The sequence below is a fragment of the Cavenderia fasciculata genome (assembly GCF_000203815.1).
Source record: "Cavenderia fasciculata unplaced genomic scaffold Scf_ET2XIPL01COFD4-5, whole genome shotgun sequence".
Lineage (NCBI taxonomy): Eukaryota > Evosea > Eumycetozoa > Acytosteliales > Cavenderiaceae > Cavenderia > Cavenderia fasciculata.
In genome coordinates this window covers 2046722-2071274 of record NW_004457695.1, presented here as the reverse complement: position 1 = coordinate 2071274, position 24553 = coordinate 2046722, and the positions used below count along the sequence as shown (strand labels likewise).

Here is a 24553-nt window from a genome sequence, read left to right as displayed (position 1 = left end):
ATCAAACGATGAAGAAGAGAGAAATGACCTCATTGTAAATGAATGATGAACAAAAACACAATAACAACAGTTATTAACCCCCATACCAAATCTTTATTATCTACAAACAAACAAACAAATATTTTATAGATTTTACGATCACACACAATCCTACCAATTGATAGTTATAATAGTAGTAATAATAAAGTATTGTAAATTTAACTTTCCGCAAAACTACTATAGTTATTTTAGATTAGATTAGACTAGATAGATAGATTACTTCTTTAGGAGAGGAGAGGAGAAGATATTTTGTTGAACACCTCGAGGAGGAGATATTTTCAATCCCGGGTTTGAAGAGGTGTGCTCCGAGTTCCCAAACCATTAAATTAAATTTATTTATGCGGCCGCAGCAGCAATCTCAATGGAACTCCATTTCATCCGTCAACAGATATTTAAGAATCATTTCATTCGCATTAACTAACCAATAACACTTTAATTATACAGGAGGAATGAAACTTTATTTTATCTCTTTTATCTTTATTTTAGCTTTTGTAGCTACTATCACCAATGCAATTGGTATGTATAATAATAGATCGACTATTCCATCATCTAATCATTAATAGTTTATCTCTAATCTATCTGGTTTATTATTTATATAGATAATGGATTGGGCAATACACCTCAATTAGGTTGGAATAGTTGGAACTACTTTGGATGTGATATTAATGAGACTGTCATCATGCAAACAGCCAAGGCTATGGCCACTAATGGAATGTTAGAGGCTGGTTATCGTTATATTAACATTGGTATATATAGTTTTATTCTCTCTCGAAAAAAGAACCTAGTATTTAATTTAATAGTAACAATTCCGATTATCTAGATGATTGTTGGGCAGTATCAAGAAACTCAAGTGGAGTGGTACAGGCAGATCCCATTAAATTCCCACAAGGTATTGCTTACATTGCCGATTATGTTCACTCTCTTGGATTAAAGCTTGGTATTTACACTGATGCTGGTACTGCTACCTGTCAAGGTCGTCCAGGTTCCTATGGTTATGAACAAATTGATGCTGAAACTTATGCTTCCTGGGTATGTAAATGTTCAAATCAATCAAAATCACTCATCGAATTTATTTATTCATTTAATTATTATCGATTTAGGGTATTGATTACTTGAAAGAAGATTGGTGTAATACTCAAGGTGATGATCAATTGGAAAGATATACAATCATGTCAAAGGCATTAAACTCTACTGGTAGACCAATCTTTTTCAGTCTCTGTTGTTGGGGTACTGCCAACGTATGGGAATGGGGTGCCAGTGTTGGTAACAGTTGGAGAACCACTGGAGACATCAAGGATAATTGGGCTTCGATGCTTAGCAATCTCGACCAACAAATCCCAATATCTTCATTCTCTCAAGTTGGTGGTTGGAATGATCCAGGTAAATCATACAATCAATTTAATATTAATATACAATAAGAGTGAACAATACTAATGTAATTTAATTTAATTTAATAGATATGCTTGAAGTTGGTAATGGAGGTATGACAACAACCGAATATATTTCACATTTCTCTTTATGGAGTATTCTCAATGCTCCATTGATTGCTGGTAATGATCTTAGAACAATTGATCAGACTACATTGTCTATTCTCACGGCACCAGAGGTCATAGCTATTAATCAGGATAGTTTAGGAAAGCAAGGAGCCTTGGTTCGTTCATACAATGGTGGTCTCCAACAAGTATGGGCACGTCCACTTGCCGATGGCAGCAAGGCTGTCGTATTGTTCAACACTGACACTAACAGTGCAGACATTGAGTTGCAGTGGGCAGATATCTGGGTGCAAGAGGGTACTCAGCTCACTGTCCGTGACCTATGGCAACAATCCGACATTGGTACCTATTCAGATTCCTATGTCGCCTATAACGTCGAATCACATGGTTGTGTAATGTTAAGGGTCTGTTAAATTTATTATTATTTTTACCAAAACTACTATTCTTTCACCAACCATTGAATAAAATCATTTTATTTAATTCATACTACAGGTTAGCTTCTTTTATCAATCGACCATTTCAATTCAAATGGAGATGAATGATTGAATAGAAAATGTAAATAAATGGGATCATATTGTTGTTTTTGTTGTTGATCGTTATTGGTATGTAAATAAATGTTGCTTTCATATAGGTGATGATGATGTAGTGGAAGAGATTTTCTATGTTGAGTGATTATTCCACCTTGAAGTGACTTTGTTTCTAATACCAATACATTTAGATTGTCTGCGTCTGATCTTTGAATTGAAAATTCAAAGGTTGTATTTTCAGAAACAACGATTGATAAATATCTAACATTGGTTTGATTGATCACTTCATCTAATCTAAAATAACCCATTTGGATTTGGGTATTCCTGGGATGACCTATGTAGCAAGTTAGATGAGTTGTATTGGGTGGAAACCATTGTGATTGGTTGTTGGGATTGGTTACGGTTATTCTTGAGCTGATTGAATATATAATATTATTTGACCCCATACAATATTCAAGCGTTGGGTCCAAGTATAATAAAAGATATTTGGTGATTGGTGGTATGTTAATAATAGTATTTTTTTTGATATAGGTCAAGTCAAGAGTTTCAAGATGAGGTGAATAGTTGGAGGGCAACACCAAAATTTTTATATCTCTGATATAACTATAATCATTATAGTCATCCGTACCCATTTGCCAAACCAGTTTTTTCAAATGATGAGGAAATGACATTGGAGTTCTGATACTCTTCTTTAATTTAACGAGTGATTCGGGGAGGTGGATAGGTTCATAGTCTCCAAAGACCGTTAGATGAGTCAGTGATGGTGGGAATACAACTTGTCCAAGTATATATTCTTTAGAGTGTTTATAGATTGTGAGTTTTTCGACATTGGATGGGATAATGATTTTGGATGGCATGATTTCTTGGCAATCCAAAATAACCAGTTTCTTTATCAATGGTAATGATAATAGACTGATTCTTTCCTCGATCAATGCGATTTGTAGCACATTCAACCTCTCCAACATTGGCATTGTGCAATGGGGTGGGATTCGTATACATGTGGATCTAAGAATCTTGATTGATGGAGGGACACTAATCTCGATTAAAAAATCTTTATCATATGTCTGAACACTACGATCATTGAGCTTGAGTGTCTTGAGGTTGGATAGACTATCAAGGTCGATGTATCGTTGTTCTTTCACCTTTTGGTCTATTCGATTCTGGGTCAGGCGAATATCGAGGGTCACCAGCGATGTCAATGAAAGGAATGCATCTCTTGGAGGGATCCCCACCACTACGATAGATAGCAATGTCAGACTGGTCGGCAAGAGATTCGGTCCGACATCTGTCACTGAACCACCATGCTGGTGGAGTCTCAGCTCTGTCAATGATACGAGTTTGGTGAGACCCAAGTCGGCTAGCGAGTCAATGGAGACATCTAGCTTTAGAGACTTGAGAGTTGGGGGAGGACCAAGATTCAACAACTCTCTTGCACGAACTTCAAGTCGTTCGAGACGAGGAAACATTGTAATGGAGCCAAGATCTACAATGGTTTTATCGAAATGCAGGATGAATAGAGTCTCGATCGATGGTATCTCGTTGTAGAGTGACTTTAAATCACTATTTAAAATTGGTTTTTGAAGGTACTTTAACAAAGCAGTTGTAATACCACTTTTATCTGCTATGTCTCTATTTGCAGTCATTCGTTGAGGATAGTCTTTGTATTTTTGATCAGACAGTATCACCTGACTATCAGATATACTATTCTCCAAGATATCTTTAAATGAGTTGAGGTTGAATCTAGTAGATGTTTGTTGAAACTGTTCTGATTCATATCCATTGTCAGTATTGATAGCTTCAAAACGATTGAAACTAACCAATCTTCTTATAGCACTATTACTGAATAACTTTTTACAAGTTAACAATAAACATACAATATCTCCATTACTGTCAATAGATGTTATGATTTGTAATAGTAATAAATTAGATAACTGTAATAATAGACTCTTAGTCATAATGAAGAAACAACAAAAAATTAAGAAACTTTTACTCTTGAGAAAGGAATTCCATTCATATTAATATTAATTTAATTAAATTTGAAGATTTATGTTTTAATTTAAGTTGGAGACATGAGATATACGTTGTTTTAAATGGACGATTAAATATTATTATTAAATTTAATAATCGCTAGCCACATTTTAAATTAATTTAATTTATTCAAATCCTCTGCCACAGATCAATCAATTTATTCTACTACTAGTATCTACTCCAATTCAGTGCTCCATTTTAATTTAAATGAATTGACAGAAACGAGCAAATTTAAATAAATGGGATGGTATTGTTGTTGTTGTTGTTGTTGATGATGTTGACGTTGATTATTATTTTTTGATTTTCTTTGCTGAGTGATTATTCCACCTTGAAGTGATTGTGTTTCCAATACCAATACATTTCTATTATCCTTGTCCAATCTTTGAATTGTAAAATGATAGGTTGATGTATTGGCAATATTGAGTCGTAAATATCTAACATTGGTATGATTGATTACTTCATCTAATCTAAATGCAACACTTTGTATACATTCTACCAGCTCCGTACTTTGCGTCAATTTCGCAAGTTAGAGATGAGTAGTGTTGACTGGTAACCATTGTTGTTGTTGGGAGGTGATAGTTTTGGGTATTTTTGAGCCGATTGAATAGATTGGATGACCTTTTGATATGTCTAGGGTCAAGAGTATTGATAGATATTTGATGGTTGGTGGTATATTTTCAATCGCAAAGTCACCTATGATTTCGATGAGGTCGAGTGTTTCAAGATGAGGTGGATGGGAGGATGGGAGTTCTAAATTTGAAGTTTTCCAATTCATTACCGAAGCTAGTTTTTTCAAATGTCGATACTATTGGGGTCTTGAGGAGCTGTTTTAATTTGACCAGTGAGTCTGGTAGTTGAACAGGTTCATAGCTACCCACGATGGATAAATGGGTGAGTGATGGTGGGAATACAACTTGAGTAAGTATAGATTCTTTTGTGGATTTACAGATTGTAATCTTTTCGACAGTTGATGGGATGATGGTGATATTGGCCGGAAAGATTTCTTTGCAATCGTTTAGATAGAGTTTCTTTATCGATGGTGTATTACATGGCAATAGACAGACTTTTCCATCAACCAATGATCTTTGTGTCGCATACAGTTTCTCCAACAGTGGCATGGTACAACGCGATGGGATTTGTGCCGATTCCGACCAGAGGGTAAGAACCGTGAGTGAAAGAGGGACACTAATCTCGATACTATAGTTGGTGTTCTTTGTTGGTTCATAGTTATCATTAAATGTGAGTGTCTTGAGGTTGGATAGACTCTCGAGGTCGATGAATGGTTGTTCGGTCTCTTGGTCAATTGGTCTCTTTTGAATGAAGATCTCGAGGGTCACCAACGACGTCAATGAGAGGAATGTATCTCTTGGAGGTATCCCCATCACTCTAATAGATAGAAATGTCAGACTGTTTGGCAGTAGACCAGGTCCAACATTCTTCAAAAAACCTCCTACCCATTCAAAGGTCAACTCTGTCAATGATACGAGGATGGTGAGACCCAAGTCGGCGAGTGAGTAGAGTGTAGTGAGGTCTAATATAAGAGACTTGAGTGTTGGATAGGACCAAGACGAACTTTGTCCGAACGAACCAAAAGTGATTGGAGACGAGGCAGTAGTGCGATAGAGCCAAGATCTACTTTGTTCTCCTCTTGGTGGATAAACAGTCTTTCGATCGATGGTATCTCGTAGACAGACCTTAAATGTGTCTCTAAATCTGATGGTGTTGGTCGGTTATACATGACCAAAGCAGTTGTAACACCACTTTTATCAGCTCTGCTCTCTGCATAGATACGTTGTTGTATCCAATCAGGATACTTGTATGTTTTTTTTGCAGTTTGGTCTGATAGTATAGGATGTTGATCCGATATACTATTCTCATAGATATCTTGAAATGACAAGAGGTTGAATCTAGTAGCTGTTGATTTAAAGTGTATCGATTCGTGTCCACTATCAGTATCGATTGCTTCTCCTATTCCTTTAAACAGAATCGACTTTCTAACATTATTATTATTATATAACTGTTTACATGTTAATAATAAACATACTATATCTCCATTATCATCAATAGATGAGATGATATGTGATAGTAATAGATTAGATAAATTTAATAGTAGACTAGTCATTATGATGATCATTTGCACAACACGGTGTTTTGGAACAACTTTATGCATGCGGGTATGGCACTGCGCCCGGGTATTGTGAGACAATCTCAACAAGAGCTGGACGATAGTTTGAAAAGGTTGAGGGAGCAGTACCCAACATACTTGGAGCTGACCGTGCCAGAGCTCACCAAGATGACTGTTGCGACGCTCAAGAACCTGTGCAAGGCGTTCAACGTCAAGCTGACGGGTCGCACGAAAAAGGCAGACATTGTAGGCGCGTTTGTCGAGTTTCAAGTCAAGATGCGTGCCGAAGAGCAGGCCAAAAAGGAGATGGACGGGTACCACCGTGGCACGGTGCAGTATTCGTTGCCGCCATACACGATCATCAAGATATTGACATACTGCTGGCGATTGCAGGTGCCGAGCGAGCCTGCCGAAGAACGCTTTGCGTTCCGTCGCCAGTTGTCGCTGATGCTCATCTCGAAAGAGTTTTACAAGTACGTGTCGACTCTGTTTACACAGCTCGATCTCTGCTACGCACACGTGTACAATGCCTACACGATGATCATTAGAATCAAATGGACGACAAAAAAAAAACAAAAAAGAATAAATATTCATAGTAATAATAATAACAATTTATATTTTTAACACTCACTTTGAAGGGGTTCTCTCTCTCTCTCTCTCTCTCTCTGAAAGGATTCAATCTACCTACTCCAATTTGGTACTCCATTTCAAATCAAATGAATTATAAGAGAAGAGAAAATTTAAATAAATAGGATCACCATCATAATCTGATTTTCTTTGTTGAGTGATTATTCCACCTTGCATTGTCTTTGTTTCCAATACTAATATATTTCTATTATCCTTGTCCAATCTTTGAATTGTAAATTGAAAGGTTGTAGTATTGGAAATATTGAGTTGTAAATACCTAACATTGGTGTGATTGATTATTTCATCTAATCTAAATGCACCTGTTTTGTTATACCTGCCAGCTACATACTTTACTCCAATTATGTCACAAGTTAAATGAGTAGTGTTGACTGATAACCATTGTTGTAGTTGGTTGATTTTGGATATTCTTGAGCTGATTGAATAGATTGGAGGGCTATTTGATATGTTGGGGGTGTGGTTTAAGGTTATTGATAGATATTTGATGGTTGGTGGTATGTTGTCAATTGTAAAGTCACCTTTGATATCGGTGAGGTTGAGTGTTTCAAGATTGGGTGGATAGTTATTACTACAACTGAATGGAAACACAGACTTTAAGCAAATCAGTTTCTTTAAATGTTGAGGAAGTGATAGTGCGTCACTAAGAGTCTTGATAGTGTGTTTTAGTTTAACTAGTGAGTCTGGGAGTCGGACAGGTTCATAGTGGTCTCCCACGATAGTTAGATGAATGAGAGATGGTGGGAATACAACCTGTCCAAGTATAGGTTGATCAGTTTTTTTACAGATTGTAATCTTTTCAAGAGTCGATGAAAAGATATTGGATGCGATGATATCACGACACTTGTAAAGTGTGAGTTTCTTTAACGATGGTGTGTTACATGACGACAGACAGACTCTTCCATCAATCAATGATCTTTGTTGCACATACAGTTTCTCCAACAGTGGCATGGTACAACGGGATGGGATTCGTGCTGATTTGGATGGGAATCTAAGAGTCTTGAGTGAAGGAGGGACACTAATCTCGATACTATAGTTGGTGTTATTTGATGGGTCGTCGTTGTCAAGGAATGTGAGTGTCTTGAGGTTGGATAGACTCTCGAGGTCGATGAATGGTTTTTCCGTCTCTTGGCTGATTGCTTGCTTCTCATGGTAGATATCGAGGGTCACCAACGACGTCAATGAGAGGAATGTATCTCTTGGAGGTACCCCCAACACTTGAATAGATAGAAATGTCAGACTGTTTGGCAGTAGACCAGGTCCAACATTATTCACAAATCCACTCGTCCATTCAAAGTTCAACTCTGTCAATGATACTAGGTTGGTGAGACCCAAGTCGGCGAGTGAGTCGAGTGTGGTAAGATTTAATCTAAGAGACTTGAGTGTTGGGTGAGGACCAAGATGAACTTTGTCTGAACGAACCGACAACATTTGGAGACTAGGCAACAACGAGATAGAGCCAAGATCTACGCTGTCTTCGTCTTGGAAGATGAATAGTTTCTCGAGTGTTGGTATAGAGTAGAGTGACTTTACATGTGTCTCTAAATCTGATGGTGTTGGTCGGTTATACGTGACCAAAGCAGTTGTAACACCACTTTTATCATTTCTCTTCTCTGCATAGATACGTTGTTGTATCCATTCTGGGTAGCGACCTGTTTGGTAATTGTCACTAGACAGTATGATCTGTTGATCAGATACACTATTCTCCAATATATCTTGAAAAGATCCGAGTTTGAATTGAGTAGCCGTTGCTCCAAACCTGGTTGATTCGTGTCCCTTGTCAGAATCGATTGCTTCTCCTATTCCTTTAAACTGAATCGACTTTCTAACATTATTGCTGTACAACTTTTTACAAGTCAACAATAAACATACTATATCTCCATTACTGTCAATAGATGTTATGATATGTGATAGTAATAGATTAGATAAAGATAATAGAGACATGTCCAAAGATTAGAATCATGTGAACACACAAAAACAGTCATTTTTGTTAAAAAGCTAAAATCTACGTTTTTCTATTATTTTAAACATAATATTAAAATATAATAATATATTTTTAACATATATTTTAAAGTTGTATTATCTGTTAAGGACATATGTCCAAGATTTATATAAATAATCTTTTACTTTATATATTTATTTATTTTGATTTATTCAAGAGCCAAATCCTTTGCAACCATTTTACTACAAATGGAATGATAGAAATGACGATGAGTCTTGAAAGTGGATTGAGCCAAATCCTTGTTAACCTTGAATAGTTCTCTGTAAAGTGGACGAGTGAATTTCATTCTACCTTGGCTAGTGACAAACTTGACAACCAATGGTTCAATCTTTTGAATGCCATGACGAAGACACAAAGTGTACCACTTGTTTTTGTATTCAGAGTTTTTGGTTTCACTCAACTTGTAAAGATTATCAATCTTTTCCAAAACATCAACTGATAATTTCTCCTTTTCAGTCTCTGTAATTAATGTATCCAAGAATAAAACTAAATAAATAAAAAAGAAACAAAAATAAATTGTTAGAATATTTATCTCTTTTTTTTTTTTTTTTTTTTCTATTTTCTTTACTAATTTGAGCAGAATTAAATTGTTTAAATTCAGAATCATTGTTGAAACCTTCACCTTTGGTAGAGATCCACTTTTTAGCGAGTTCCTTTGCAGTATCGGCAAGTTTTGATTCGAATTTGCAACAAGTGTGTGGAAGACCTGGAGCGTTGAACCAGGTTTCCCAATCGACGACGGCGATGGCATCCTTTTTGCCGAGTTGTTCAAAGTATTCGACGAAAAAGTCCTTCATTTGTTGGGCAGTGATGGATTGGTAGGCAAACTTGGTGATGTAAGCCTTGAGCCAAGCTTCAAAGTCTTTGACGCCAACCAATGTTTCGAGGTAGCAGAGGAGGTTGAAACCCTTTTCGTATGGCACCGAGGAAAAGGCATCGTCTGGATCGATACCGTCGAGGTTTGGACGGAGGGCAGTCAAGGGGTTATCATGACCAAAAGTGTCAATGTCGTCTTGCAAGTGCTTGAAACCATTGATACTTTCAAATTGGAACATTTCATTGTTGGTCAAACGTTCAATGATCTTACGTTCCAACAAGACGGTAAACGACTCGTTCAAGAAAAATTCGGACCAATACTTGTTGGTGACCAAGTTACCGCACCACGAATGGGCAATCTCGTGAGCAACGACATTCTCGAGTGAACGATCACCGGCAATCAAAGTGGGGGTGACAAATGTCAACATTGGGTTCTCCATACCTCCGTATGGGAACGATGGTGGCAATAAGAGGACATCGTATTTCTTCCAAATGTATGGGGTGAGGATCGATTCACCGGCAGCGATAAACTTTTCAGTGTTGGCAAATTCAAACTCACCGGCTGCAACTGTCTCTGGCTCGGACCATACATGTGAACGTGGACCAATCTTTCTAGAGTCCAAGTTACCAACAACGATGGCAATCAAGTAGGTTGGAATGACAATATCTTGTTCAAAGGTGAAAACTGTCTTGTCTCCATTCTCCTTTTTACCAGTTGACAAGGCAGACATCAAAGCAGTCAATGGTGAATCAACTGTAATTTGAGCTGAATAGGTAACCTTGTTACTTGGACTATCTTGACATGGTACTAATGATCTTGCATGAATTCTATAGAATAAATAAAAGTATATTAGTACAGATATAGATATTAATATTTATTTATGTTTATACATACGCTTGACATTGAGAGAACAAGTATGGGTGCTTCTTACCAGCAGTTTGTTCTGGCTTTAACCATTGAAGAGCAACAGAGGAAGGAGTGGTATTGTAGTAGACACGAGCATTAAACTCTTTGTTCTTTCCACGTTGTCCTTCAGCAATTTCAATTTCAACTGGTGTACCAAAGATTGAGTGAACAGCTCCAAGCTTAAACTAAAAATTAGACATATAAATAGATAGAGTAGATATTTTAGTAAATCAAAAGACATTATATATTATTATGCTTATCTTACATTGATTGGGTTGTTCTCAAGATCAGTAACCTTTGAGATTTCAAGATTGTTTGAATCGAGGATTAAAGTTGAAACAGAGTCTGATTGAAGAACTGAACGAACGTCGACATAACCTACAAGACGTGAGGTAGCAAACTCAACGTCTAAAACCAAGTGAAGTGAGTTGACCTTGGCATCTTGTGGATTGGATAGAGATGATGGATCCATCTTAGAGTATCTTAGATATTGATCAGATGATAATGTTGTTGGTGATGATCGTCGTGAAGATGTTGTTGTTGTTGTAAAAGTATTATTATTATAAATATAGTATGATATATAACCTATAAATAAACTAATAACAATAATCAATACTTTGTATTTACTACTACTACTACTACTATTAATACTAGTCTGTTGTTGTCTTGCTTGTTTGTTCATCGTTGCATCATCATCAAAAAAATAATCAACGGAAAATTTCAGTTGTCTTATTAAAAATTAATTAAAATTCATTAAATTTTTAACATCATCGTCAGATGCCAACCATCTTTGGCTAATTTGTGGTTCTGCTCATAATTTTGGGTATTAATACAAATACTAATAATACTCATAATAATAAACTGTTTCAATTATCTATATATATGACTGTCCTTCAAAATGACTAGTCTATTACAATTGTCTAATATATTACTATTACATATTATATCAGATGTTGATAATAATGGAGATATAGTATGTTTATTGTTAACATGTAAAAAGTTGTATAGTAATAGTGGTTTAAGAAGATCGATTCAGTTTAAAGGAATAGAAGCTATCACCGACGATGGGTATACTTCAAGACAGTTTATAGCAACAGCTACTCGATTCAAACTGAACTCTTTTAAAGATATTTTGGAGAATAGTATATCGAATCATCAGAGAATGCCATCTTTTCTATTCGATCGATTAAATTATTCAAAATGGATACAACAACGCATCACTCTGGATAGAGTTGATAAAAGTAGTATTAAAACTGTGTTGGCAAACTATGCACATACATATGCATATCAAATGCTAATAGACTCACTCTCCTCGATACCATCAATCGAGACACTACTCATCAACCACCAAAACGATACAAACTTGAGTCTTGACTCCATTTCCCGATTACCCAATCTACAACGACTTTTAGTACGTGCAGAATATTTTAAACTTGGTCCTCACACAACACTCAAGTCTTTGACACTCGACATCGAAAACTCATACAATCTAATTGGCTTGGGTCTCGACAAATTCGTGTCACTGACAGAGCTGACCTTTAAAAGTTATTTTGCAATAGGAATAGAACCAGGTCTATTGCCAAGCAGTCTGACATTTCTCTCTCTAAAATTAAAAGATGATCTTCCTCCACGAAATACATTCCTTTCATTGACATCATTGGTGACCCTCATAATCGATCTTGATAAGGGTGCATTGGAAGGGGATTTGGGGGAACAATTCATCGATCTCGAGTCTCTCATCAATCTAAAGACACTCACTCTCACAGACAACAACGATCCAGAAGAGGAACCGATGTTCATCATCAAGGTTAGTGTACCTCCCTGTCTCAGTACTCTTACTCATTTGTCCACATCTGTACAACTCGAACCTAGATGCACAATGCCATTATTGGAGCGGTTGAATGTCAGACAATGCTTATTGATTGATGAAAAAATAAGTATATTATCATGCCAATCGATAAAGAAACTGGTTATTCACGATTGCTTCAACCCCATGCCATCCAATTTCATTATCCCATCGACTGTCAAAAGACTGGAAATTTATAAATACATTGAAGAATCTATACTTGGACGAGTAGTATTACCACCATCACTCACTTCTCTGTCCCTCCTCGGTGACTACTATGAACCTGTCAAAATCCCAGACTCGATTGTCAAACTAAAACAAACAGGCCAAGATGAATCATTAGTATTACTTCCTCAACAATTAAAGAAACTAGTTTGGGAACAAGATTGCCATAGAACCAAAATGACAAATCCATCATCCTACCCACCTAATATTGAAACACTAAACTTTATCAGTATCAAAGGCGACTTTACAATTGATAATATACCACCATCCATCAAATATCTATCAATGTCAGTGAGCAGAACTAAAAATGCCACAAATGGTCCTCAAACCTTTTCAATCAGCTCTAGACTATCAAGCACCATCACTTCCCAACAACAACCATGGTTACCACACAATACAACTCATCTAACTTGTGGACTTTGGGAAAGGTATCAATCAGTCGGAGGGTCATTTAAATTGGATGAAGTGATCAACCATACCAATGTTAGATATCTAACTATCATTATTTCTTCGACACCATTTCAATTTTCAATTCAAAGATTAGACCCAAACAACAACAATGTATTGGTATTGGAAACACAAACACTTCAAGGTGGAATAATCACACAGCAAAGAAAATCAATCAACAGCACCCAACAACAACAATATCATCATCACCAATATGAGAGTATTTATTTACATTTTGATGTTGACTTGTACGATCCATTTAAATTGTATTGGAGTTTCCAAGGAAAAAAAGTTGGTAAATAATTACATAATTTCAAACCCTTGACTTTTCAGGGACATATCCTTCAAATATCTCTCAATATGAATTATAATACAAATAAAAAATTCTCAATCAAATCATCATAATTATTAATGTGGTATCAATTTCTGTCTGGTAGTCTTTCCAACAACAACAAAAACAACCACAAAGATTAGACGCAGACAATCTAAATGTATTGGTATTTCAAACACAGACACTTAAAGAATTCTCAACTAAATAATTCCAAAGTTTTAATTATCTATATTACATGGATGATTTATTATTATGGGGCATATATATATATGAGAGAAGGGGGCAGTATTAATTAATTACTATATCAAATTATTTTTGGTTAATTTTTTTTGTTATTATTTCTTTTTAGTTGTATAGGATATATAGTATAAATATAAATATATATGTGTGTGTTGTACTTAATAAGTATCCATTTTATCCAAAGCTGATTTAAGTAATACTAATCTAGTTCTTCTCATTTTATCTGCAAAGCTTGGTGCATAGAATGCAGCCTTTTCTGCATTGATCATCTTTATGATAAGATAATCCCAGAGGTTGCTATCCTTTCTCCAGATCTTGGTCGATGAAAATGCTGGACCAAATTGGGCACACCCATCTTTGGATGTTACTGAAACGGCGTATCTTGTTGTTTTCTCTCCACCCTCCTTTGGAACGGGTTGAACGACAACAAACACATGAGTAAATTCGGTAATGACGGTCGAAGGTACAAATGGAGGACATCCATGATCTTGGAATATCAAAACAACAATATCATTTCCAATATGTCTCTTTCTCTCCAACTGTTGCGAATCGTGAGCATAATATGGTAACAATGTAGACACGTGAAACATGATAGATGCCTTGAAAGTATTTTCATCAATTGCAAATTGTTTTGTTGCATAAACTGAATGACTTCCTGTTGTATCATCTAAATAAAAATAAATAAATAAATTAAATATTACTATTATTATTATTTGATTTTGATTTTAATTTGTTTACATACTTTTAACATCTAAACCACCTTTAAATTGATTCCAACCTTTTAATTCGATCTTTTTACCAATGAAATCAAGGAATTCTTGGTACTCTGCAGAACCGGTAGTATTGGAGAACATTTCATTCTCTGTGAATTGACCAGCCTTTCGATAGAGTAAACCAAATTTGTATTCCTTGGTCATTTGGGCATTCTCCCAATACATTAACATCTTTTTGACTTCATTTGTAGTTTTGATTTGTTTAAAGGTGAGGTTGGAGAGTGGGACAATAAACGACTTTAAAGTATTCATCAATTCGACAGGAGTAGCCTTTCCAGAAGATAGATAGAATCGATCCTCTCCATCTTGTGATCTAATGATAACTCTATACTTTCTCTCCATTGACATCATTTGTGTGTTTCCTTGTTGTTGTTGTTGTAATGGTGATGATGTCAATGTCACCGATGATCTTTGTTGTGGTTGTTGTTGGTCTCCCAAAAGTTGATCCTTTTTACCCTTTTTTCGTTTTGCCATTTTCTCTGCCTCCTTTTTAATACTAATTATTACAGGTCCGATACCATTTGGTTGTTGTGCATGGTCTATTGATACAAAATTTTTATGTTCTAAAATAAAAAATAAATTAATAAATATTAATTATTTTCTTTTTCTTTCTTTTTTTGTTTACTTACTTTCACCAACAAATGATTCGGAATAATGTTTAATTTCATTTTCGTATTCTTCCAATAAATATGAAGTTCCACTTTTATACATTGCATTATTATTATTATTAGTATTGATATTTTGACTATTTTGATTATTATTATTATTTACATGATCAACGTCTCGTTTCCAACCGGGACATTGAGTTATAAGTACAAAACACCTATCGATTGCATCATTTTGTTGCTTTCGAAGTATTGAATTGAGTGTTGGTGTTTGAGCCAAAGAGGCATGATCCATTCCATCGACTGATTGTTGTGATGGTTGTTGTGATATTGTTGTTTCCTTTTCCTTTTCCTTTTCATTAAAATTATAAAATAATGTCTTTTTGGCAGGTCTAGTACCAACAAATAATTTATGTTTTCTAATCTCTCGCATTTTTTGTTCCTTGTCTACATCTACAAAGTCTTCTTGATCAATGATATTATCAAACTTTAATTCGTCAACTGTCTTTCTACGCATCAACTGACGTTCCAATGATAATTTAGCTTGATCCTTTTCAGATAGTGGTTGGGAAGGTTCAACCGGTACAACAGGTGCTGATGCCGAGATGACGGTAATATCACCTCCAACAGTCAATGTTGCCAATGTTTCACTTATTTTACCATCCAAATCAATCATACTAGATCTTGGCAGTGCTTTTGATATTGAAGTTGGAATTTGTTGTTGTGATGGTTTTTGATCCAATAAACCACTACTGTTGTTGTTGTTGTTTAACTCGGTGGCTGTTGATGCAGTTGCAGACTTTTCACTTGTACCACCAACATCTTCACCTTCTAGTTTACTGAGGAGGTCGTGTTCAGAAACCGACAACTTGATCTTGTTGAGTGGTGTTGGAGCGTCTGCAGTTGTTGATGGGGTGGCTGGTATAATGACGGAATTGGAAGAGTCTCTAAGACTGCCCGATGAACTCTCCTTTTTGTTACGATTAAACAAGTTGCCAAGCGACCGCTTTTTGTAGCCTGACAAGTCTCCACCACTACCTCCACCGTTGGCATTGGTATACATTTTGGCCGATGCAGTTGAGATGGTGTGACTACCACTCAATACTGGCATGCCAGATGGCGAGGAGGCAGATGATGAGGCCGATGGATGTCCATCAATCTCGGCACACAAGTTACTATTACTAGTCGATTTCTTAAAGAACCCTTTAACACCCTTCTTTTCCTTTTTGGTTGGTGTGACGGCACCCGGAGTGGTAGCGGTTGGAGACACATCACCTGGTGTCGATGGTGCAGATGCACTGGATGCAGCCGAGCTGTGTGATGAAGGTGGTGGTGGGACAAGATGAGCACGATCGTCATAAGACCCATACTTTTTTTGAGACTTTGAAGTACCCAAAGCATCAGGATCCACATTTTTAAACAAAAACGATGAAGACAGCGAAGACTTTAGTCCACGACTACTCGATGGTAAAAAGGAGGATCTATTCTTTTTAGACTTTGACGGTGATATTTGTTGAGGTTGCGAAGTGGCAATGCCGGGTGGCTCGGGTACTAAAAATACAGAGTTTTTCTTGTACTCTTCCATCATCATCGTCGACGATGATCCCTGTGGAATATTGGTAGCCATTGATGGATTGATGAGTATATTACTTGTAAAGAGAAGTGGTGATGGTTGAGGAGACGGTGATGGAGTCATCGATGAGGTGACCGGTGACGATGGCAACGATGTCGATGAAATATTAGAATTAATACTACTCGATGGTGAAGCTGCCGTACTACTAATATATGTTGGTTGTTGTAGTAGTAACTGTTGTTGTTGATTTAATTCATCAAGACTATTAATATTATTATTAATATTATTTAAATCATCATGATTAATGTCTAAAGAAGAAGAAGAAGAATTTAAAAGTAGTTGTTGATTATTATTATTATTATTATTATTATTATTATTATTGGTGGTTGTGTATGCAGTATTATTATTATTATTATTATTAATTTGATCGGAAACAGCAGTAGCAGTAGTAGTAGTAGCAGAAATAGGATTGTTGTTGATATTTTGGGTGTGGTTGATCAAAGTGTGGTGGGAGGGTTGATAGGTGTTGGGGTTGATTGGTGTGCCATCGTCGTCGTCTTCGACAGACACCCCCTCGTCATCGTTATCACCATAGTCACTATTGTTGTTACTATTGCTATCAACGCCGCGATCAAAGCTGAGCATGCTGCTGTTGTCAGCTGCTTCCTCTCCTTCTCCATCCTCCTCTGTCATCATATTGTGAGACTCTTCTTCTTCTTCTTGTTGTTGCAGTGCTAGACCATCCGATTCACTAAGGTTATCTGGCACTCCCAAAAGCATACTGTCAACAGGTTGGGGTGATCCCAATACTGTTTCTGATTGACTCCTTTTCATTGATATTGTGTCTTGTGCTGCTGTTGGGGGGTTGGGGTTGGGGTTGTGTTTGTTGTTATGATCGATCTATCAATAAAAGAGTATATATATATATAAATGGGGTAATGTGATTAATTATAGATATTTGTAAATATAAATATATATATGTGAGAATGACGGTTGTGTTTTGTTTGTTTGTTTGTTGCTAATTTAATTAACTGTTTGCTTTAAAGTAATCAATGATTATGTGTTGCTTATAACTACTAACTAATATAGAATTATATAATAATAGAATGTGTCAGGTGATGAATGAATGAATAAATAAATAAATAGTAGCTAACTATAAATAGATGTATGTATTACAACAAATAAATAAATAGAAGAAATATAAATAACCCGATTGATGATGATAAATATAACACGACGACGACTGGTTAGTTTTAATTATTTTAGAGAGTTGTTTGTTTGTTGTTGTTGTTAATCAGATCTAGATAGGATGGTTGGTTACCTTTTTAGAGTGAGCAGAAAATCGATGTTAGGGTTGATCAACAAAAAAAAAAAAAAAAACGATGCCCTTGCAACAAAAAATGAATACTTTGAGACAAGAGAGAAGAGTTGTTGTGATTGATTGTTTGTTTGTTTGTTTGTTTGTTGTGATTGGTTTGGTATGTACAAAAAAAAATTTGATTGTTTATATCTAAAATAAATAGTCTCGTGACAAATTAATTATTGTTGTTATTAATATATTCTGTTTGTTTGAAAAATAGGTGTTTGTCTAAAAAATATATCTCTATCTTTTTTTAAAAAAAATTATATGTATCTGTATATGTATATGTATATTATTATCTCTTGTTTTTTTATATATGTTTTAAATCAGATGATGGATCATCAAGGAAAAAAAGTGATTCAAAAATAATCTTTGAGAATGAGTTTATAATGTTGTTGGAAATCTCATCTGTCCTGATCCCTTCCCGATCTCGATTTCGTTTTACGTACACATTTTAAATCCTTGAAAAGACTGATTTTTTGCAAAGGACCGTTCCATGCAGGGTTGCCCCTTTGCGTTTATTGGGTCTTAAATTATTTAGATCAAAGGAGGTTATTACTAAAAAAATAAATAATAAATGGTTTACGAAAATACAAGTCAAGATGATGGGTCATGACCCAAAGAAATATTAATATTATTATTATTTTTGTTTTTTTTTTTTTTAACGAGAGCGGTCTTGATCGTTTCATCACATGATGACCAGTCATCTATTAGAATTATCTAATCTATTACTATTACATATTATATCAGATATTGACAACAATGGAGATATAATATGTTTATTGTTGACTTGTAAAAAGTTGTATAGTAACAGTAGTTTAAGAAGATCGATTAGGTTTAAAGGAATAGCACCAATCAATGATCCACCACAGGTTTCAAGAATGTTGTGTATGAGTGGCAAAGTATACAAATCAGAGCGGTTCATAGCAACAGCTACTCAATTCAAGCTCTTGTCATTTAAAGATATCTTGGAGAATAGTATATCGGATCATCAAGTGATACTAAATGTATTGGATGATGATGATGACTATCCTCAATGGGTACAACAACGCATCTATGCAGAGAACAGAGTTGCTGATAAAAGTGGTATTACAACCGTTTTGGTGTTGGTTCGTACTGATCTTTCACCAACACAACCCGAGTCACTCTATGACATACCATCGATAGAGACACTATTCATTAGCTGTCGCTGTAATGCAGTAGTTGATCTTGGCTCCATCTCACTCTTGCCTTGTCTCCAACGACTCTCGATTTCAACTGGAAAGTTAGAGATAAGCCGTCACCACACATCACTCAGATCTCTTGATCTAAACTTCACAATAATGAGGGGTGGCCAGTTCTCTTGCCGTCTCATCGACTTGGGTCTCACCAAATTCGTATCGTTGACAGAGCTGACTATTAGCACTTATTTTGCGATGGATATTGGTGCAGGACTATTGCCAAGTAGTCTGAAATCGCTCACCCTGGGACTGACGGAGATACCACCACGAGATACATTCATTTCATTGACATCGTTGGTGACCCTCGATATCAAGCTGGAAATCAGTTCAAGAGAAGCCGGCGACCAACAATTATTCATTGATCTCGAGAGTCTGTGCAACCTCGAGACACTGAAGGCCAATGTAACGTACCACCGTCGTGAACCAGACCCAAAACACAACATCTCGATGAGTGTCCCTCCTTCAATCAAGATTCTTGACTTTGGTGACCTTTGTTCGGATAGATTACAAATTCCAACCCATTGCACGATGCCACTATTGGAGAGATTGGATGTGGATGGTACCCTAGTGGTTGGTGGAAGAATAAATCTATCGTCATCACCATTGATAAAGAAACTAGTTCTTTTAGATTGCTATGAACCCATGCCATCCGATATCATTCCATCTAGTGTTGAGAGACTTACAATTCATTCGTATCCCGAAGGAGAACGTATACTTAGGCAAGTTGTGTTACCAACATCACTCACGCATCTAACTATTGTGGGAGACCACTACGAGCCTGTCCAACACCCTCCATCACTCGTCAAACTAAAGCAGCTTATCAACGATGCTCCATTATCACTCCCACAACATTTAAAAAAACTGGCACTCGAAATCAACAAAGACAATGTTACACATTTAGTGTTACCATCATCCCCTTCTTATCCACCCAATCTTGAAGCACTCGATCTGGTCGATAGCCAAGGTGCCTTTACAATCGACATACCACCAATCACCAAATACCTATCAATATACTTGGACTCTGAGAGAAAAGTTTATTCAATCAGTACTAGGATTCCCGAAAACATCATCACCGAGCAACAACAATGGTTTCCATCCAATACTACTCATCTAACTTGCAAACTAAAAGGCGATGAAGGGTCGTTTAGATTAGATCAAGTAATCAACCACACCAATGTTAGATATTTAACTCTCTGTTTATCTGACTACTCTACAACCACATTTGAATTTTCAATTCAAAGATTAGACGCAAACAATCTAAATGTATTGGTATTGGAAACAAAGACACTTCAAGGCGGAATAATCACTCAGCAACGAAAATCAGCCAACAATCAACAACAACAACCATTTCAGAGTATTTATGTACATTATAGAACTGGTACTGTCACTCCTTTTACATTGAAATGGAGTTTTTCCAAAAAAAAAGTAAATTTAAAAAGGAAAAAGGAAAGTTAAATGTTTAATAAAATAGATGGATTGTTGTTGTCTAAATTATATGATAATATTAACACAGATAAAATATAATTTGGTAGCACTAAAAAAAAAAAATTGTTTATCATTTTTTTTATTTTTTGATGATCACAGCAATACAATAATCAATGACAAGTTTATTATTACAGTTATTCTATTATTTCAATTTTTATTCCAATAATCTATTATTGCTTTTGATGCAACATTTGAATTTACAATTCAAAGAGTCTGAAAATAATAATGATCGGAAAAGAAATCAATGATCAGCAACAACAATATGATCCCATTAATTTACATTTATCAACCACGGTTCCTTCTTGTGTTCATCTCCATTTCAACCAACTAGATTCCAATCATTATTAATAATTCATAAAAAAAAAAGCATATAAAGTTTTTAATTGGTAATAAATTTATTTAGTTTTGTAACAAGTTGATGATTTAGGATTTTTTCATTAAAACACATTCTGGTACACCAACCTTTGGTGTCATACAAACATATGGATAAGCACATTTAAGACTAAATTAAATTAAATATTTTAATTAATATTCTATAATTTTACTATTTAATTTTTTTTTTTTATATACATACGTTGAACATGATCTTCTTGTACAAATACCCTTTCCAGAATCATTTTCAATACAATCAAAATTCTTTGGACAAATAGTGAACCAACATGAATCCATTGGGACACAGAGCACACCATTGCCATTCTCCTTGTCATCGACACAGAGGGTTCCATCTTGACATTGAACATTCTCGCAACTAGTGGTTACATTTTTCTTTTTGACACAGGTTGGTTCGGCTCCATGGAGACCTTCCTTGCAAATGTAGCCATCACGACAATCCAAAGTTTCACATGTGGCAGTCTTTGTGGCGTTTTTGCAAATGGCACCGAGGAGTGGGTCATCGACACAGTATGTACCTGGCTTGCAGAGGGATGCGGCACAGGTGGGATTGACGACACACTCTGGACCGGTACCAGCGTCTACACAGTGATAGCCACGTTGGCATCTGATCGTGTCACAGGTGACTTTGGTTGGATTGGCGACACACGATGGGTCTTGGCCGCCCTCACCTTCGACACAGTGGTATCCCTTGTTACAGAGTACGACGGCACAAGTGATACGAGAGTTTTCACGACAGTGGGCGCCCAACTCTGGATCGTTTTCACAATGCTTGCCCTTGGGACACTTGGTTGTGGTACAGTTTGGTAGAGGCACACACTCGGCACCAGAAGCTCCGTTTTGACACTTGAAAAAGTGAGCACACTTGACGTGGTTGCACCAGATACTCGATACACAACGACCACCGGCCTTTGGATCCTCGACACAGTCAAAACCATTCTTGCAACGGATCTTGGAGCATCCGACAATTTGGTCCTTGCTAGCACACTTGGGAGTATTGGTTTCAATGTCGTCGACGCATACTTGACTACCACCACACTGAATCTTGGAGCAGTTGGACTTTGGCACACAATGGCCTCCACCAAGATCATCGGTCAAACAGGTACCCAAATCTTCACACTTGATGTTGAGACACGATGGACGGGTTGGAGGTGGTACACAACGTGGACCTTCATCAGTCTCCTTGCACAACCATCCCCAGACGCACTCGGTCGTGTTACAGTTTCCTACGGCTCTCTTTGGTTCTGGTGTGGGGGTTGGCTTTGGTTTGGGGGCGAGCTTGCATCTAGCACCATACTCTTCATCTTGAACGCATACGAATCCCTTGACGCAGATTAGAGTGTCACAAGTTTGCTTCTCCTCTTCTTCATCGACTTTTTCGAGTTTGGATGGTCTGGTGGTTGGAACTGGCTTTTTGGTGGTCTTTGTTGGCTTGGGTGTTGGTTTGGGTGCTTCCTCTTCAACACATTTAATTTCTCCATCCTCCTTTAAACATGTAGTTCCCTCTGGACATTCACATTCATCAGTGACTGGTGGAATAGTTGGTTTCATTGTTGGTTTGGTAATTGGTTTCATTGTTGGTTTCATGGTTGGTTTCATTGTTGGTTTCATAGTTGGTTTCATTGTTGGTGCTTCCTCTGATGACTCTTCTTCCTCTTCCTCTTCCTCAACCAAAACTTCTGGTTTGGTTGTTGGTTTTTCTTCTTCCTCTGATGACTCTTCCTCTTCTTCCTCCTCTTCTTCTTCTTCCTCTTTGACAACTACCACTGGTGTAGCAGGTTCTATTTCTTGTTCTTCTTCTTCTTCATCCGATGCGACTACTTGAACCTCTGGGTCAGTAGTTACATCTTTTGAACGTGGAGGAACGACACCTTTAACACAGTGGGCAGCAGTCTTGGGGGTAGCTTCGACACACTTTTCATCTGGTTGACAGAGAATGACGGCACAGGTGACTTGTTGTGGTTTGGTTGGTTGGCCAATTTCAATGCCCTCATCCATCTGTTCGATCTTTTTGGCAGTCTCTGGGCTGATAAACATTGGTTTGACCGATGGACGTGCTCCACTGTCTCGTGGGATACACTTGGAACGGAAGTTGCAACATTCATTTTCAGAGGTACCATGACATTCGTTCTTGTCCTTTTTGCCATAGTCACGACAAAAGAATCCACTTGGACAGTCAACGTCGGAGCACTTTTTGGTATTTGGAAGGAAAAAGTCACGATCTGGATGTGAGAAACAGGTAGAGTTGTAACGAATAAAGGAATGACGGGAATACTCTACACACCATGTACGTGGGGTTGGCATATCATCGATTGGGTCACAATGCTCGGCTGGAATACATTTAAATATTTGTTCATCATCACAACATTTATCTCCAAATGATGGTGAACACATATCTTTTTCCCTTAAACATTCTTTATATGTTAATCTTGAACAATCTAAAAATAAAAAAAAAGAAAAAAGAAAAAAATAATAATTAATAATTATTTATAAATATTTTTTTAATTTTTGATTATTATTATATATTTACCTAATGGTCTATAAGCATTTGAATAGTTAAAACAATATAAAGAATAAAATATAAATAATGATATTATTATTATTAATCTCATTCTTTAAATAATTAATTAATTATTTTTAATTAATTATCTTTTTTAAAAATATAATAAATAATAAATAAATAATAGTAGTTGGTGTTGTTTGTTTGTTTGTTTGTTATAAATAACTAGTTATTATAATAGTTGATTATCGTAAATGATGTTCAAAAGACAATCACCAAAAGTCTGGATATTTATATCTTTGTGTGACCATGGTCTTCAAAGGAGAGGAGAGAAGAGGATGAAGAGGAAGAGGTTGTTGGTGATTGTAAAGACTGATTGATTGATTGATTGATTGATTGTAGTAAATCTACAAGTACATATATAGCACAGGATATTTATATATGTTACATGTGACACAATTTGTGGGGGTTGATCAACATATGAGATTTACTAATAATCCTTTAATTGGTAATAAAAAGACTACGGTAAGTGTAAATAGTCAATGATGATGTTGATGTTAAACCAACCACTTTTTAGGTATACATAACATATTTATGATATGTCTGACGTTAGATATTAATAATTGTTAACTAACGTACTTGCTTGCTGTACATGTGTAAGTGTGGGTAGTGAGGTGCGTGCGTGCGTGCATGCGTATTTATAATAAATGGGTAAGCGCACATACATATGTATGTATGTATGCATGATCATCATTATCATATCAATAGCCGTACAGTCATCATCACTATCATTAACATCATCCAATGATGTCAGGTGGCCATCTACATCATTTCCAACAAACTCTGTTGTTGTTGTTGTTGTTGTTGTTGTATCCCACAAATCATTAGATTACAATCAACTGTAATATCTAAACGATTTGAATCGACGTCACACCCAAATTGAACTTGTTTAACAATCTATCTATCTATCTATCTAATA

At 36.2% G+C, this 24553-nt stretch overlaps 10 protein-coding genes across 10 annotated transcripts; 4 read left to right on the top strand and 6 right to left on the bottom strand.

Annotated features, from left to right (window-relative positions):
* Positions 1 to 38: 38 nt before the first annotated feature.
* melA (putative alpha-galactosidase) lies at positions 39 to 1945 on the top strand (the record flags this gene model as incomplete). The annotated part of the gene is made up of 6 exons (XM_004355859.1): positions 39 to 69; positions 526 to 555; positions 639 to 785; positions 860 to 1068; positions 1140 to 1419; positions 1497 to 1945. The coding sequence occupies 6 exons, from the start codon at positions 39 to 41 to the stop codon at positions 1943 to 1945; spliced, it is 1146 nt and encodes a 381-aa protein (XP_004355912.1).
* Positions 1946 to 2025: 80 nt separating this feature from the next.
* On the bottom strand, positions 2026 to 4644 carry DFA_08422 (uncharacterized protein; the record flags this gene model as incomplete). Its single annotated transcript, XM_004355858.1, has 4 exons — positions 2026 to 2348; positions 2508 to 3898; positions 4267 to 4554; positions 4577 to 4644. The coding sequence occupies 4 exons, from the start codon at positions 4642 to 4644 to the stop codon at positions 2026 to 2028; spliced, it is 2070 nt and encodes a 689-aa protein (XP_004355911.1).
* A 162-nt stretch (positions 4645 to 4806) lies between these two features.
* Positions 4807 to 6209, bottom strand: DFA_08421 (uncharacterized protein; the record flags this gene model as incomplete). Its single annotated transcript, XM_004355857.1, has 2 exons — positions 4807 to 5794; positions 5824 to 6209. The coding sequence occupies 2 exons, from the start codon at positions 6207 to 6209 to the stop codon at positions 4807 to 4809; spliced, it is 1374 nt and encodes a 457-aa protein (XP_004355910.1).
* Positions 6210 to 6263: 54 nt separating this feature from the next.
* On the top strand, positions 6264 to 6760 carry DFA_08420 (uncharacterized protein; the record flags this gene model as incomplete). The annotated part of the gene is made up of 2 exons (XM_004355856.1): positions 6264 to 6315; positions 6357 to 6760. The coding sequence occupies 2 exons, from the start codon at positions 6264 to 6266 to the stop codon at positions 6758 to 6760; spliced, it is 456 nt and encodes a 151-aa protein (XP_004355909.1).
* Positions 6761 to 6896: 136 nt separating this feature from the next.
* Positions 6897 to 8798, bottom strand: DFA_08419 (uncharacterized protein; the record flags this gene model as incomplete). Its single annotated transcript, XM_004355855.1, has 1 exon — positions 6897 to 8798. One exon carries the CDS (start codon positions 8796 to 8798, stop codon positions 6897 to 6899), a length of 1902 nt encoding a protein of 633 aa, XP_004355908.1.
* A 206-nt stretch (positions 8799 to 9004) lies between these two features.
* lkhA (leukotriene A4 hydrolase) lies at positions 9005 to 11261 on the bottom strand (the record flags this gene model as incomplete). The annotated part of the gene is made up of 5 exons (XM_004355854.1): positions 9005 to 9342; positions 9425 to 10500; positions 10568 to 10758; positions 10845 to 11164; positions 11207 to 11261. The coding sequence occupies 5 exons, from the start codon at positions 11259 to 11261 to the stop codon at positions 9005 to 9007; spliced, it is 1980 nt and encodes a 659-aa protein (XP_004355907.1).
* A 216-nt stretch (positions 11262 to 11477) lies between these two features.
* DFA_08417 (uncharacterized protein) lies at positions 11478 to 13617 on the top strand (the record flags this gene model as incomplete). Its single annotated transcript, XM_004355853.1, has 2 exons — positions 11478 to 13392; positions 13535 to 13617. 2 exons carry the CDS (start codon positions 11478 to 11480, stop codon positions 13615 to 13617), a joined length of 1998 nt encoding a protein of 665 aa, XP_004355906.1.
* A 209-nt stretch (positions 13618 to 13826) lies between these two features.
* On the bottom strand, positions 13827 to 17453 carry DFA_08416 (RapGAP/RanGAP domain-containing protein; the record flags this gene model as incomplete). Its single annotated transcript, XM_004355852.1, has 3 exons — positions 13827 to 14335; positions 14411 to 15004; positions 15071 to 17453. 3 exons carry the CDS (start codon positions 17451 to 17453, stop codon positions 13827 to 13829), a joined length of 3486 nt encoding a protein of 1161 aa, XP_004355905.1.
* Positions 17454 to 18019: 566 nt separating this feature from the next.
* DFA_08415 (uncharacterized protein) lies at positions 18020 to 21032 on the top strand (the record flags this gene model as incomplete). Its single annotated transcript, XM_004355851.1, has 3 exons — positions 18020 to 18062; positions 18730 to 20624; positions 20895 to 21032. 3 exons carry the CDS (start codon positions 18020 to 18022, stop codon positions 21030 to 21032), a joined length of 2076 nt encoding a protein of 691 aa, XP_004355904.1.
* Positions 21033 to 21107: 75 nt separating this feature from the next.
* On the bottom strand, positions 21108 to 23686 carry pspD (uncharacterized protein; the record flags this gene model as incomplete). The annotated part of the gene is made up of 3 exons (XM_004355850.1): positions 21108 to 21186; positions 21259 to 23512; positions 23605 to 23686. The coding sequence occupies 3 exons, from the start codon at positions 23684 to 23686 to the stop codon at positions 21108 to 21110; spliced, it is 2415 nt and encodes an 804-aa protein (XP_004355903.1).
* Positions 23687 to 24553: the final 867 nt, after the last annotated feature.